Raw genomic sequence first — 17222 nt, 5'->3', positions numbered from 1 at the left:
GAACAGAACCCATTACAGTCTGCAACAAAGTTCTCTTCAACTTCTTTGATTCATTTTTTAATGTCATTTTCTATTTAAAGTGAATCTATCAGACACCGCTGAAAACAAACATGAGACCTGCACTATATATTTTAGACAGAAATAAAGACAATATTATTGAATACTAAAAAAAAAAAAACATACATAAATACACTAGCGCTTATGTTGCTAACACACAACAAAATAAATTGTGCTTCAGAGCTTAAGTGTCAGAGTACAAGCCACAGCCCTTTTGAGTTTAGAGTTGTGCCACATTAAACACAACAGACTGAATTCATGAGATAATCAGAAAAGCCTTCAGATATTAGAATACAGAAAATGCAAATCTATAAGAGTGAATACCACTTTGCCCCTAATACCTGCCCCTCTTAAAAGCTATGATATACGATGGTTTTAATCATTGCATTATCTTATTTTAACATAGTTTTTATGTGTTATGTTACTTAACTACAAGCATAAAACTTTACTAGTAGTATGCTGATGTCTTGGTAGTTAGCAAGTACATATCCAGTTCCACCATAAATGGTGAAGCGTTCTGGCATCTGCTGTTGCTACAACATTAAAAGTGGAGCAAGCTTTGAAATTAGCAGGCTTCAGCTTTATACCATGGAAGGATAGACGGGGTGATAGTATAAGATTGTTATATGCTTGCTGAATGCTTCTGAAGGCATATGATTCCTTAAATTTAAATGAAGTCCAGCACTTCCTCTCTGATATCACTGTAGAGCTGTTGATGATGTATAAGACTCTTGAAGATCTCTCCCTACAATCTCTATAAACATAACACTCAAAAACAAGGGCTAAAGGCTTTGTGGGTTTGACACCAATGCTAGAGAGCAGAGCTGAGCAATATATTAAATATATCAGTATACTAATACACAACATTATAGTCCAATAAGTAAAAAAAAAAAAAAAGAAGGTCATTGGTTCACAGACATGACGCCAACATTTTTTTAAAAATAATCAAGAGAATTATGCTGCAATTATTATTTATTTATTTATTTGCATTTATATATATTTTTTAAATCTAATTATCTATCATTCCTGCATATAAAATAGTATGTCTAATGTAGGTGTGGCCATAAGCAGAATGACACTTATGATCCCCATTATCAAATATTTTGACGTATTTAATTAACAAAACTGTTCCAAAAATTGACTTATCAAAAACGATGAAAGTGATTTGCACTGTATATAAAAAACACAAAAATATCAAATCAGTATCAGTTCAATTCTCAGGATTAAATGTACAAACCCCATATCAAAAAAAAAAGTTAGTCATTTGCAAAACGCATTAAAAACAAGAATCTAAGTTATTTTAAAAAAAGTGTTTCACTGAACAACTTCTTGTATTTTGTAAATATTCTACTCTTCATGGTGTAACATAAGAGAAAGGCCTGGACTGCAAGCATGTCAGTCAAGTACATACACTCTGTCTACAAAGCCATGCTGTTTATAGAATGCTGAAATAACGACTAAATAATAAATTACTTCCCAGGATGGTAATAACAGCAAAAAAAAAAAAACTATCAAACAGATTCAAACAGACTAAACCTTTTTTATTATTATTATTCTTTCACAAGGTATATATTTCTTTCACAAAGTCTTTCAAACTAATTTTGCTTGCAAAAAGTAAGCCTTTGGTTAAAATTTAAATACTAAATTAGTTTATATTTAAAAAATATAACTCAGTTGTTCAATGAAAACACTGGAATATTTGGGGCTTTTTTCATGGGAGGAGGAAGAAAAAACTTTAACCCATCACAGATTCTCATTTTTACTGCATTTTACAAAACGTCCTTTCCTATCTGAAAAGGTGGCTGCATTTAGATCTGATTGGATCATGACTGCCCTAATGCAAAAATTAATTACTGTATTAAAGGTTTTGCAAATACTGAATTCTATCAGCACCAACCAGTACTATGCCAAAACTGTCCTCCTTACCTCCAACTGTGAAAACCACAGCAGGTTCTCATGGATGGAGTAAACATACCAGGCATGGGATAGTCCAGTTATCCCTGCCACAAGAAAACCCGTTGCCATGACAACAGCCTGCCAACAGCTCAAAGCAGGAAGCCTCTTCTGTAAAGAGTTCCGGGAGTTTTCAATCCACTCTCTGTTGTACCCGACCCCCACATGTTCTTTTGTTCCAAAGCTTTGTAAAGACACCACATCCTTAGAGGTCCTCAAATTGTTCTCTCGAATACTCTTCCCCCTGTGTCGAGGCTCCATTTCGGATGTTTTCAAGCAATTCTCTGCTTCTCTTTCCAATTAGTTTCCCCACTTGGTATCGGTGAAAAAAGTCCTGTCTCTTTTGTTTCGCAGTCTTTCAGGAAGAGCTTACTTAAAACGTGCTAGCCCGAACAGAACCAAGAGAGCAATTACAACATCACTAAAAATTTTTACACAAAAAAAGATAAGACAAAGAAACAAAGAACAGCAGGCACTTGGTTAGCACAACTGGTGACTTGTTGACACACTCAGGAAAAAGGAGTTTCAAAGAGCTAAAAAAAAAAACACTTGGAAGATCATTTGGAAAATGTTAAGAACATTTGTTAAAGCATTTATAAAGACCAAAAACTGGAGCGCTAGTTCCACTCTGCAGTCCACTAGGTGCTATAAGCGTCACTGACATGACTTCACACACAGTGAATTCAACTTGAGTCCCAACTGCAGCTGTTTGCCATCACACACTGGCTTCCAAAAAAGATACCAACTGGACCTGTGATCATGTCTGAATGATGTCAACAAAACATATGGCCACACTCAAGTCGTACATAAGACCCATGCTGAAAAGGCAGCTTTGTGAGGGACATACTGATCCAAGATAATCTAACCTCATGATTTTTAAACAAAAAGTGTAGCATTATGAATCAGTACCAAAAAAAGCAAGCTAGGTGGATAGCACCATTTTTTAATGCTGTTAGATTTCTCCTTCAGATGCTGCAAATGTCACTGCTATAGCAATAAGCATATAGACTTCCAACACTACATAGTTATTCACTGAACCTGTACACAACTTAAAAACGACAGCTAAAGTTGCCAAGATTAATCCAATATTACAAACATGATCTTCCACCTGTTGGCAACGATGGTTTCTAAATCCTCAAACTCATGAAGGAGTGCTTCAAAGACTTGAAGTGGCTTTAACAAAATCATTATAATCTTAACTGCATCCAGGTTTGCTAACTCCACGGCACACCCTTTTATACCAAAATGTATAAACAACCGTCCAAACTATCACTTTACTCCAGAAGACGTCTGTATTCCTACTGAACGCTGTCTGTAGTCACTCTGATTAGCCACAACTGCTCTTCTCATCCACAGTCGGCTCCCTTAAACAGAAGAAAATATATTTCCAGCATGTCGTATTGTCACTGAAAAACCTGCAGCCCCTGATGTAGTCCTGAAGGCATCCTTCCACTCGAGAAAGAGAAGAAGAGCATATGGAGAAGAAAAAAAGCTCTGGTCATTTAATCCCTGAGAGCAGAGTGAAGCAGCTCCCAGCCATGTTTACAGAGAGAGGGAGCAGATGAAAGCAGAGAATGAATCATAAGCAAGTCTTAAAATACTACCGTGTGCTTTATGTGCCGCTGTTATTCTTTCCATTGCAATTGTGCCTGGATTTGATTTAAACTCCAAAATGTCCTTTGCCTGAGTGAACTACCATGTGCTCCACCTACTGTATATATCAGGCAAGGTATAAGTCATCTAGTACACATTATGTGTTTTCCCCATTTAGTTACAGTGAGGAATCCATGATTACAGCATGTTCAACACATTCTTATTATATTTCTTATGTTACTTATCTCTGTACTTAATAATTATGTTGTAATCAAATGTTTATGTGAGATAATATCTAATTTACATTGGTTTCCTGTACAAATAAACCTATAATTTTAAATATAAGTTTGTGCCAGCTGACATTTTTGTGAACAACTGTTTCCATATTCCCAAATTTACATAGTACATTTACAATACCTTAAAACACAGCTTGCTCCTTCCTTATTCCAATCCTAAGAACACAGCACATAAATATGTCTTGGCTTTACAGTACTGCCAATGTAAGAGAATTTCAATGCTCATACAAGCAGTGCTTTTATTATTATCATTATACTGTAGAGAATGAGCACAAGAACACTGTCAATGGCTCATAGAACATATGTAAAGTAAATGTACAGAAAATATCTCTGTTTTATTAATCACACAATTATAACAATGTTACTGCTTTAACCTTAACTGGACTCCTGAGACTGTTAAGATAAAGAAAAAAAGAAAAAAAATGATTTTGTCAATTTTGTCAAAACTGGAGAAGATGATTTGGCATCGTGCCAGAATAAACAACTGTAAACGATCAAACCCATCATCTGCTCTGGTCTAGATCCCAGTTTGAGAACCTTCCCAAGTTGAATCCATTTTAATCACTGCTTGAGAACACAGTCAAAGACTGATGCTTGCAAATGAACATGACATAACTTTTTGGCTCTCCCTTGAATTTTGTTCAGTCACAGCTTGGAAGCCACAGTGTAATCCCCTGCCCAAACTCTGCCTGACTGTTTTAAAGCACGTGGATTATCTGGGAAAGTGCAAGAAAACCAATCTTTCACCACATGTGGAGAATGAATCATTCTTTCCCAGCAGGAAGTATGTGTGTGAGCCTATGTGTATGTGTGACAAATATTAAGTAGCAAGAACCGAACAAAATAAACCTGCCTCTTGTAAATTTATAATCATTAGGCTGCTTTTTCCCATCACATGAATGTAGAGACGTCTGGGAAAAATAACATCCAGAGGCCTGTGTGCACAGGTAAAGGTGAGGTGTTTTTTTTTAATACTAAAATGCAGAAGCGACATGGTTTATGTCACATCTGATTCATTTTAACCTCAAGTACCAAAGACAACTCTGGAGTGCCTGAACTTCAATATAACCAGCATTCAATATGTGACTGTTATGTAGTGAAATAGTCGTTACCACCGGCCTGAGTGGAACTGGGTCCGCCAATCATAGATCACTCCAAACTCCAAAATTACTTGCAAGTTTATTATGTTTAATCCATGCAAAATAATAACAAAACAAAAAGAAAAAAGGATTATACCAAACAAGAAAACAATAGTAAAAATATGCATATAGCAATATACACTGTCTTTACAGCAGTCACTAAACTAAAGTAGTAAATCACTAAAGTAAGTAGTTTGTAACTACTAGATTAGTTCAAAACCTATAGCCCATAGACCTCTAGGACAGCTCTTTCCAGCCTCCATTCAACCCTCTAATGTCTCTACTTATCTCCCTTTATAGGTTTTAGCTCTGCCCCCTAATTGGCCTGAGCCAAACCATTCCCCGCGCCCTAGGTGGGACATCCTTGAAACCTTTCATTCCTATTACCTAAATACATAAGATCTAATCAATCAATAAGATCATTTAAAATTTCATCTTACCGGTAAGTATACTTCTATTCATTTGATCTCTTTCCTTCTTCCTCTACAGGTACTATATCAGACCAGCCTCAAGGGTATGACAGCAGAGCATCCACTGCACTGTATTTGTGTGCAATTACTCTTTTGGCTTTTGTATAAAACGAAGACATCTTGCCTTAAAATGTGTGGATTCAAATGGAATAGTATTAAGTAAAATGCTACAGTTATTTTGTTTCCTTTCTTTTTTTTATTTCTTCTTCTGTGAATACTGTGACACAGACACCTTCAGTATGAGGTTTTAGGGATTTATTTATAGAAATTATGAATTCAGTTATACTCTAATTATATTACAGCAATACAAGCCAAACTTGCAATTTTAATATCACAAAACATAATCACAGTTAAATAAATAACCTCTGTGATTGTTATCGGTCTTCAGCATTCATATTCGAAATTCATATCGAATATCAAGAGTCACGAGTCACTAGATGTTTATATTGTGAAATATGTACTTAAAGAGCAATTAAAGAGAATCTGTCAGTATGCAAACTAAACATTTCTGAGATATTTATGCAAAAAATAAAAATAAATGAAGCATGCTCTTTTTTAACTGTTTTTAACTGTTTTACCTTTATGTGGAGAACAATAAGATAACTTTATTCTCTAGAGAATGTCTCACAAGTTTTTGCTCTAGGGTTTAAATATATAACTGAAAGCTCTCTCTTTTCCCTTATATTTCTGCTACAATCGTCAGTGAAAATGTAATAAGATTCAAGGAAAATGTAAAGAAGAAACCAGAGAGTAAGCATGCTTCTGTGTGCTGATGAGTTTCACGATGTGTGAAATATATACATCAACATGACAAGAACTACAAAAAAGTTGCTTAAAAGCATGTGTGTCAAATTCAGACTAAGGTTCTGTGGTGTTATTTACAATACAGGGGGTCCTCGATTTACGACGTTGATCCGTTCCTACGTCGCGTCGTAAACCGATTTTCGGTGTAAGTCGGAACATACGTACATACTGTACGTAAATAACATACTGTAAGCACTTATCCTATCCTCCTCGGTCCCGAGCCGCGTAACCCGAGCCGCGCACACCAAACACGAAGTTCACGTTACAACGTTTACGACACAAAACCACTTAAGTCGAAACAAGGCTTGATATAGTAAACGGGAGATGTGTCGTAACCACGAAACATCGTATCTCAGGACTGACGTAACCCGAGGACCTCCTGTAGATTTAAACTCTGATCCTGACGACCTAGGAAGTGTAATATAGGGACAATATTCAAATATGAAATTGCGACTATTCAGTTCACATACGTAACAGTTTATTATGCATCCATAATGTGTGCTTTCTATTCCACCTGCAATCTAATCAAATTTATCCATCCATCCATTATCTGTAACCGCTTATCCAATTTAGGGTCGCGGGGGGTCCAGAGCCTACCTGGAATCATCGGGCGCAAGGCAGGAATACACCCTGGAGGGGACGCCAGTCCTTCACAGGGCAACACAGACACACACACACATTCACTCACACACTCACACCTACGGACACTTTTGAGTCGCCAATCCACCTGCAACGTGTGTTTTTGGACTGTGGGAGGAAACCGGAGCACCCGGAGGAAACCCACGCGGACACGGGGAGAACACACCAACTCCTCACAGACAGTCACCCGGAGCGGGAATCGAACCCACAACCTCCAGGCCCCTGGAGCTGTGTGACTGCGACACTTCCTGCTGCGCCACCGTGCCGCCCCTAATCAAATTTAAACATTTTTAAAAAACAATTGGGTTAATGCAATGAGGAGAATTCTACATCTCCCTTCACAAATGTTTGTTCTGAACATCTCTGAATAACATATAACATTTGGTTTCTTCATGAATTAGATCATACAACTGTCTGTACCACTGTAAAACTGTGTGGGCCTACATATGAAGAACCCTTCCTACTCAGATTTGACTATTCAAAAATATTTTGTGTGGTTTCCTCCATCAAAACAGGGTACATTAAGGTGCTAATACGCAGGAGTTACAGACTGTTTCAGATATCATTTCAAATAGCGAAACAGTGCTTTGTTTTCCAACAGAATGTATGTTGTATTTGAATCTCACCTTTATGTTGGAGAACCACAGGTCATTCTCATGAAGTGTTGCCACATAAACGCAACACAAAAGACCCAGGCTAACTCCCACTGTAGAACCACTGACAACATTCAGTACTGTCCACCATGAAGTACCTGCTAAAAAGATCAATAATGATAATCACACCAGGGTATTACAAGCATCCGTAAATGCTTAGAGGGTGCCTTTCCATATATAGTGCTAAGTTTATGGCCTATTATTTCACACTGACAGACTTATTATGAGTCCATAACACTAAATCACTCCTAACCAGTAACAGCCAAGGAAAAAAAAAAAAGGAGCTAACCAGAAATGGGCTTCAAAGCGTCCTCAGGTGCATGGTCACACCTCAGGTTCTGAGCATCCAGACCTGGGTCCTTCCCTTTACTGCCCTTCCTCTGCCGCAGGGCAGTCATTCTGGATCACAGCTCCTGAAACATCAAAACAGAGGCAGATTCACTTGAAATCATCTACAATAACTACACTACAAAATGTAATTTGTTAAATCGCTTACACTTTTATTTAACTGAAAACTTTTTAAAGATTTTTTTCAGTGCTTTCACTGACAAACCACATTTTCTGGAAATGGGGTTTGTAAAATGTTGTGTAAAGAACTAAAGTGAGGTCAATAATCAACCAAAAATACTCCCCTTTATCAATAATGCACTTGAAAGATGGATTTAACTCTGTACAATGCCCATGCAGATAAATGCACACATACTTTACACAGATATTTCAATAGACCCATCACAGTCTAGACCTAATTTGCTTCTTGTTGTCCCTGAGAGCAACGGAATTCTTGTTTGATAACTCAAAATCATAATTTAAAATATTGCCTTGGGATTTTTTAAAGAATCTTCAGATAATTACTTGTTTTCTGAAAGTAAAACTGGAAAAAAGCCTGCTCTCTATAATTAGTGAGTGTCTCAAAGCTGACATTTACTTAGAAAATTATATTATTTGTTTTATAGAGATGGTATTTCCACATACAATGAGCAGACGTATTTATTTTTTTAAAGTAAATATGTTTGGGAAAAATCCTTAATCACGTTCTTATTATTTTAAGACACATTTCTGAAAATAAAACATAGAGCAATAATTTCAAACAAATATTTAATCTATGATTTATGTTGAAATATAAACTGATAGGATCTCTCCGTCTTCACGTATATTTCTGCCAGTATCACCAATAAAAATTTAATAAGATGCAAGAAAAATGTAAAACAGGAAACCAGGGACTATAAGAATGTGTTTGTGTGCTGATGAATTTTACAAATGTGGGTAATACAGAGATAATAGTTAAACAAAAGTGAGAACTACAAAAAAGGGTCTTCTTAAAAGCATGTTTTTCAAATTCAGACCAACGTTCTGTGGTGTTATTTATAATATATTTAAACTGATCCTTACCACTTAGGAAGTATATTATAGGGACACTATGTAAAATATGTAATTGAAATGGTATATATCATGCATCCATAATGTGTGCTTTCTACTTCATCTTCAATCTGATCAAATTTAGAAATATTTATAAAATTCTTGAGATTTTTTTTTTGGTAACTCTTCCAAGAATTGGAAAAGCAAAAAAAGTTTAGGGTGTGAATAGTGATATTTTACTCCTGTTGGAAATGGCTTTCCATAAATTATGGAACTGAAAACAATGTCATGATTCAAATGAGAATCCTCATGACCATGGAAAGCTTCCTGTTGTTCTCTAAATTATTAACACTCGCGGGCCTGATCTCAAACCAGTATGCACAAGCAAACATGAAGGGGTGCATTTGTCCTTCAGCTCCAGTTAATGTGTGGACAGGATCTGTTAATGGTCACAGCTCAGATGGACACCAACCAAAGACGATACTGTGCACTGGTCCCTCACAATATCAGAATAATGAGACCTTCGTTTTGTGTGGACATTTAATCAGTGCTGTCAATAAAATGGGGTGCTCAATACAGCGAAAATATAGCAGAATTATTTCGCAATACAGAGATTTCTAAATCAAAATAAATAAGAGTATATATATATATATATATATATATATATATATATATATACACACCACACAAATGCAACTACTGTCTATTATATTATTAGTGATATATTGTTTAACCAGTCCTACATTTGGACCAGTAAAACAAATACTATTTCTACTATAAATTACTACTATTGTTGAGATAAAGTGTTTTTTTTTTTTTGTGGGTGGTGGACAGCAACCATAGATTACCACAATAACGAGGCAATATCGTCATATAGACCACATCAAACATAATTTACCACGATATCGATAGAAGACCGTTATATTGACCCACCCATAGCTTTGAATGAGGACAATAACCAAAACAATGTCAATATTCTCAGGCTTTTTCCGGGAAGTCGAGCTCATTCATAAGAAAAATTAAGCAGTTTTGCGTTTTTTAGCCCTTATCAATAAGCTGGGTCGTGCAGCCTTAGTAAACCAGAGCCTGCTTGGTTTAAAAATGCAATATAATAAGCTTTTGTTGTGTTGTCCATTGCTCCGCAGGCCTGTTGTCATGCAGCGGCGTTTCCTGCTCCACACCGCGGCCAGAGTGGCATCCAATCTCTGATTGCATCGCTCGCTCACGCCGCTCAAATCCCGCCGCTGTTTCGCCCTAAAATCCTTCCACATTCGCTCGGGTTAATGCAAATTTACATCACCGGCCGGTCCTCACCCTCTTCCGCGGAGGCTGGAGTTGAGTATCGGATGTCCAGCAGCCCCCTCCTCCTTTCCTTTTCTCGGGAACAGAAGCAGCTTCGTCCACCGCTTATCTTCTTCACTGCTCAATTTAACGAGTCAGTAAAACACACAGAAACCGCGGTTCTGTCCCGTCTACCGCTGCATCCCCTCTCTCTTTCTCTCTCCGTGGACGGACTGACAGTACAATAGCTCGCTGCCGCGTAGAGGGGGCATACGGAGAGGGAACAACGACCCAAACAAACAGGAGTCTTCTTTTTCGCGTTCGCCGGGGGAATCATATGATAAAATGATAAAGACCGCACTGGGGGGTGTTGAAATAAACGCTATAAACACTCGTATTTTCTTACTACAACCTGTTGATAATCACTAGTGGGACACCTGAGGCAACCATAGATATGCAGTCTTATTACATGCTTAAATTACTAGTTTCAGACTTTCTTTAGGAATGAATATAAAACCTACCGTCTTCTAAAATGTTTTAAACATTAGCAAATAAACAACGTGTATTAAAATTTTCAGAAGTGCATTCCCTGGTGATGTTGTGTAAAAACTAGGGGGAAAAATGTAGCTACACAGGTGTCCAAACCTTTGCATAGACTGCACAAATCTCAAATCCCAGGCACCGAACACTGAGAAACACAACAAACTCAACATTTTAATTAATAGGATTAAACATAATGTTAAAATGAATTACACAGGTGTTTCAGAAGTTCTGCATAATTTACCCTTTGAGATATTAACAACCGTTGTGATTGGGTTGGCTTGGCCTAGAACTTTCTACCCAAACCTGTCCAATCGTCAGAATAGCTCACACTGAGTTGATAAAAAACAGACACCCAAAAGAGTTTAATGTATAAAGGCTGCCTTACCAAATTCTCATATATTATATGCCTGCAAATTCTCTAAACCTAGAGACAGAAACAGCAGTTCTGGAAATCTCCAACACTTCTTTTCTGTCCCCCTCTGTGAATAGATTGACAGTACAATAGCTTACTGCCACCATACAGTCTATGGCTGCCATGCAGGGACGACATGGTGGGAAGGAACAACAACTCCAAAGCAAACAGCCTTTCTGTTTTAAAATAACATGGGGGAATCTAAGAGGAAATGAAAAAAGGACAAGCTAGGCCAAGGGGGTGATGTGACTCACATTTTTTCATAAAACCTGTTGAAAATCAGCAGCGGGACACCTGAGCCACTATACAGTCACAAGACACAAGCACAAAATATTTCCTCCGCCAATACAGAGATGAAAAACCATAAAACCTAATCAACCATAACATTAATATAGCTTCCTTGTTTCTATATTCATTGTACATATGTCAACTGACTGTATATTGTAGTTCTACAATTACAAATGGTGGTCTATCCGTTGCCCTGCACACATTGTTAGCTCTTTGACCCTGCTCTTTAATGTTCAGGACTGCCATAGGACCACAACACATCAGGTGTTATTTGGATAAGAGACCATTATCAGCACTGTGACACCATGTTTAAAAACTCTAGGAGCACCTGCTGTGTCTGATCCACTCATACCAGCACTAACACACATCCATCATACCAGAGTATCCACACCTGAAACACCTGTGTTATGGTGGTGGCCCTCTTGGCGTCCTCACCATTAAGAACTTGGTGAAATGTGGCTAACAAAGTGTATATATAAATACAATTTTAATGTAAATTTAAAAGCCTAAGTTTTCATTGTACAAAAAAAAAACTCAATAAAAATGTATAACTGCTGCTATATTTACTAAAATGCAGTTTTGTTTTTGAAGATTTTGGGATTAAGTTATGAATTTATAAATGAAGGGATACATAATAGATTTGGAGTGTTGTTGTTGATGTTGATGGCAATACTGAAATAGGTTAATTTTCTACACTACCATAATTCTACAAACCCAACCTTCTGCTAGAATTCACTAATATGGGACCTGTGGGTAATGTTAATATCTGATGTCTTTGACATGCATATTTGCCAATAGCAGTATATAGAAATTTTTAGAAAGTGGGTTAGTTCCACATGGATTACCATACCTTGAAAATATGACATTTATTCCTCAAGGTTTACAACTGCAGTATAATATTCAAAAGTAGCAGTAGCTCCACACTGCCTAAACTCTATGTTCCTTTGCAGTACAATAAATATCAAATTATTCATCAGTCATTCATAAATAATCCTATTGTGCACTTTGTAACTCCAGATTCTGAACCACTAACTGCTCAGAGTAACTCATACACTTCCAATCACACAGTGCTGCATGCCAACTGTTGCTATGGCAAACAAGAAGGCAAACCACCACTTGTGAAGTCTAACTTTTACCTGACATGAAATAAAAGCACATTGAGTCTTTTAATTAAAAGATTTTTCTGAAAAGTATGTGTGACTCATCCTCATCTTCGAGTAGAAGAAGCACCTCGAGCAACAGCAACACCCTTTCTAAGGGTTCCTGGGACGAAAGGGGATTTCAAAAGCAAGTGACTCTTTGAAAAGAAGAATAAAAATGTGCTAAACTGGCCTCAAGTGTTTTTCCCCCCCCTCTCTAATCTAACACTTCAGTGTCCCCAGAAGAAATGGGGGTGACTGCTAATCCTTTGATGCTGGGGTTTTGGAATAAGGAAGGTGCTAAATTAGTGTGGACTGTTGATTACTCTGTGTCTGATAGACCACCTAACAAGAAAATGTTAATAATACATGTAGGCTAGGGTAGGTTTACTAGAGAATGGCAGCTTAAACCCTAAGGGCAGTAGATGTGCTGTAGGCTATGCAGTGCCTTTGTTGACTGTGGGGGTGCCTTTCAACCAAAGTTGTATTTTCTTATTCTGTTTTTAGACCCATCAAGAACACACTCTCCAACTAACAAAGATACTAAATGTTTGTACAGAAAGGTAACTTGCTTTTCCAAAAAAAAAACGATCCTTAATTTTAGTACAACACGTGGGAGGATCTTGAGGTGTTGTTAAAAGTTGTTGACATTTGGAGCACATTTAAATGCCATTATATGTAAAAGCAGAATCAAATGTAAAAACAATATATAGTTATTACTAATACTATAATTATTTCTGCTGCAGATGAGAGATATTGAAAAACTGATCTGGGCCTCCCTGTAAGCAGCAGATGAAAAGTGAGACGCAGGCCTCAGGTCAGATATAAAAGCCAAACTCAGCTGATGAAAGGAAAACTGGAGCAGATCAAGGATGAAAACAGAATGTTTCAGAACAGCACACAAGTCTGCATCCTGTAAGGTACAGCAATGTTCACATGTTACTTCTGACATTTCTGTTTTTGGGTGCAGCACCTTCACAAGATGTTGGAAATAAACTAGTGAGCAAATAAACAGCTTCTGCACAAGAATATTCATAACATATTGTTATAAAACTTTAACTTTTGATTACATTATTACATCCATCCATTATCTGTATCCACTTATCCTATTCAGGCTCACGGTGGGTCCAGAGCCTACCTGAAATCACTGGCGCAAGGCAGGAATACACCCTGGAGGGGGCGCCAGTCCTTCACAGGAAACACACGCACTCGCTCATATTTGAGTCACCAATCAACATGTGTTTTTGGACTGTGGGAGGAAACGGGAGCACCCGGAGGAAACCCACGCAGACACAGGGAGAACAACTCCTCGCAGGCAGTCACCCGGAGTGGGAATCGAACCCATAACCTTCAGGTCCATGGAGCTGTGTGACTGTGACACTACCTGCTGCGCCACTGTGTTTGCGTTTGTGTGTGTGTGTGTGTGTCTGTATGTGTGTGTGTGTGTGTGTAAATAAATACTTATACATATCCATTACACTGTTTACAAAAAAAGTTGGGATGTTGCGTAAAATGCAATAATTAAAAGCTGTGGACATTTGTGTAACTGAGAAAAGCAGAAAGGAAAGAGTTCCAGTATTTCCCTGACTGACTTGAATCTGATTTATATATATATAAACAAATATAGATATTTAATGCCTGCAACACACTCCAAAAAATGACCACAGTGTTACATCACCTTTCCTTTTCAACAACTTGAAATGTGGACTCATCTGGTCATAGCATATTGGACCATCTGAGTTGAGCTCAGGCCCTGAGCAGTCTGTGTCGTGTTTCTTCACAAAGTTTCTCTTGCAGTGCCATCTGAAGGCTCAAAGGTCATGAAAATTGAATAGTGGTTTCTGGCCTTGCCCTGAGATTTCTATAGATTTCCTCATTCCGTGCAGCATATTGTGCACAAATTCTAAATTCAGTTCGTTGTTGAGAAATGTTCTGTTTGAACTCTCTGTTTGAACTCTGAAAAATCTCTCTTAAAGTGTGGTACAGGGTCATGAGCCATGAATTCTCTTTCCTGGCCACGTTTGAACCTTCGGTGGATGTTTCATTTATACCTGTTATATTCAGCTCCATAGAGTGGAATGTTTTTAATGGTGTAATTGAAATATTCTAGAAACTTCTCACTCTTGTTTTACGTTTGTCTCAAACTGTTTGCAGTGTGGGGCAACACGGTGGTGCAGCAGGTTAGTGTCACAGTCACACAGCTCCAGGGACCTGGAGGTTGTGGGTTCGATTCCTGCTCCGGGTGACTGTCTGTGAGGAGTTGGTGTGTTCTCCCTGTGTCTGCGTGGGTTTCCTTCCTCCCACAGTCCAAAAACACACGTTGGTAGGTGGATTGGCGACTCAAAAGTGTCCGTAGGTGTGTGTGTCTGTGTTGCCCTGTGAAGGACTGGCGCCCCCTCCAGGGTGTATTCCTGCCTTACGCCCAATGATTCCAGGTAGGCTCTGGTCCTGAACTGGATAAGCGGTTACAGATAATGAATGATTGCAGTGTTATGACAGGATCTGATTCTAAATTTGTTTATATTCACAAAAGTGAGTTGGTGAGTTAAAGTTCTTTTAACAAATGGTAAAAGTTAAACTTTGATGTTACAGTTTCACACTTTTTAGGACTAATTATTTTTTATTACAAAGGGCATTGCACTTTTGGCTACAGCAGAAATGTGTTGATTGCAATGTGATGTTTATCAAGCCTGACTTGAAGTGCATTTATCAGACAACTAAATGTTACTTACTTGGCAGCTGAGATGAGAACAGGACAAACTCAGACTTCAGACTTTCACAAATACCGCTAGCTGCAGCGCCTGAAATCGTGTGCTTAAAATAGTGCACAGTGATTCTTTAGATTTTTATCTCTCTCAGTGCTTCACGCACAACCTCTACCTGATCACCAGCTCCAAACTGACTGTGGATGTGTTTGTGCAGGAAAGCATATCATCCTTTTGTGTGGAACAGCCTGAGTCCTTACACAGACACTGCAGAGACTGACTATCTGCTCACCCTGGTGAGTGCCCGGAGCTTTGGCGCAGGAGTTATCAGAATGAGAGATTATTTCTTTAGCCTCATCCCTGAAGAGCCCTCAGAGTGTCGCTCTAACATTTAGGTGTGTATACATGGAAATGAATATAGTTTTGGGTTTGAGCTTATAATTCTGATTACAAACCATATCAGCAATCAAGTAATGCACAGATTATTTTGACGTTACATAACTACTTATCAGTGTTTTTATAAAAGAAGTAACTGTAACAGGGAACAGTGGAACAGCAGTCTCAGGGCTGATGAAGCTCAATCCAAAAGCTTTGGGATGAGTGGGAGTAGTTTTAGTGATTAAGATCTAATCACAACCTATATTTGGACAGCCAACTAACTTATTATGGGTAAAAAGAATTCTCACAAAAGTGAAGTCTTGTCAGAGATGTAGGAGCTGTTACTGCAGCAGCAGTAGGAGGCAGACTGCTTAATAACCTTTATTTTAGAAAGCCTTGTTAGATACGCAATTGTCCACACACTTTTAGCAATGTAATGTAAGTCCACAACTTTGATATGAGGCATAAGAACCCAGTGTAACTGATAGCTTGATTCTGGATAATGTAATGAAATGGTCAAGAAGCAAAAGGTTTTATGCAGATTTATAGGATTTCTGTGCTCTGTAATATGAATATCCAACCACACACAGAACAACAGAAACCAGAAAGCAGAATGACAAAATTGAACACTGATCATACAGCTGTTGATGATGATCAGTAAACTCTAGAATAACTGCATTATTATAACTGCATCATGCATGTCCACACTAAAGTGTAGAGCTTACTACTGTCTGCTATTCGATACATATACCATCAGGGTTTCAAGCATTTTTTATGCGCAGGTTACCGTTGATTAGAATTTCCAATTTTAAATGTTTCCCCTTTCACTCTTCTGACCATCCCTGCTGTGATGGAGGACAGAAAGCATCCGTCTGTACTGATCCAGTCTGCTCATCTCTGCTGGTGTGATAAATGTTGTGTATGTATAAATTTCACTTTAATAAGCATAAAGTACCAGCTAATGCATTTACAAGATGATTTTTAAGTTAATGACTTCATTTAATGGGCATCAGCCTGCACAAACTCCTTTATCCTGTCCTCCTGATATTCCTCAATTACATTACCTTTTGGCACACGTTCAGATAGCCCTTGGAGAATTCCCTTGATGACCAAGCAGCCATTGTTTCCTCGGTATTTCACTGACTCAGAGCCCTGATCAAGAAGTTCATGTGACCTGGAGATTCTATCAAACCTAGTTTGAATTCCCCACTCGCAAATAAATAAAAAGATAAATGACATATCATTAGTATTGGATTGAGCTAAAAACAGAGGGCAAATCAGGGCATCGTTTCCACGTGAATATGTGCCATTGTGTGTGTGTGTAAGACCTTGTTGGATATCTTTTTTACAGAAAAACAAGAAAATGAGAGAAAACTCTGGGCATTGGGATGGTTGGGGTAGAAAATATAGGGAGGGGCAAGCATTTGACATGAAAGGGTTGAAGATTATCGAAAAGATTTAAGAGAATAAATTGGCAGGCAGCTCATTGGAGTGAGGGATTATGGAGGAAGAAAAG

General features: G+C 37.9%; 1 protein-coding gene across 3 annotated transcripts in view; it reads right to left on the bottom strand.

Annotated features, from left to right (window-relative positions):
• LOC136679525 (protein C-mannosyl-transferase DPY19L3-like) overlaps positions 1 to 10526 on the bottom strand; it is a 49253-nt gene extending 38727 nt beyond the window's left edge. For 2 of the 3 annotated variants that reach the window (XM_066658110.1, XM_066658112.1), the window contains exons 1-3: positions 10275 to 10526; positions 7894 to 8017; positions 7578 to 7705 (exon numbers count right to left, since the gene is read on the bottom strand). In XM_066658110.1, coding sequence (XP_066514207.1) covers positions 7578 to 7705; positions 7894 to 8002 — 237 coding nt within the window. In that variant the 5' untranslated portion in view covers positions 8003 to 8017; positions 10275 to 10526. The remainder of the gene's footprint in view (positions 1 to 7577; positions 7706 to 7893; positions 8018 to 10274) is intronic. The other variant, XM_066658111.1, reaches the window with a different exon arrangement.
• Between the last annotated feature and the right edge of the window lie 6696 nt (positions 10527 to 17222).

This window comes from Hoplias malabaricus, chromosome Y (assembly GCF_029633855.1).
Source record: "Hoplias malabaricus isolate fHopMal1 chromosome Y, fHopMal1.hap1, whole genome shotgun sequence".
NCBI classification, from domain to species: Eukaryota; Metazoa; Chordata; class Actinopteri; order Characiformes; family Erythrinidae; genus Hoplias; species Hoplias malabaricus.
Note: the sequence above shows the minus strand (reverse complement) of the source record. Positions and strands in the feature narration are given on the sequence as shown.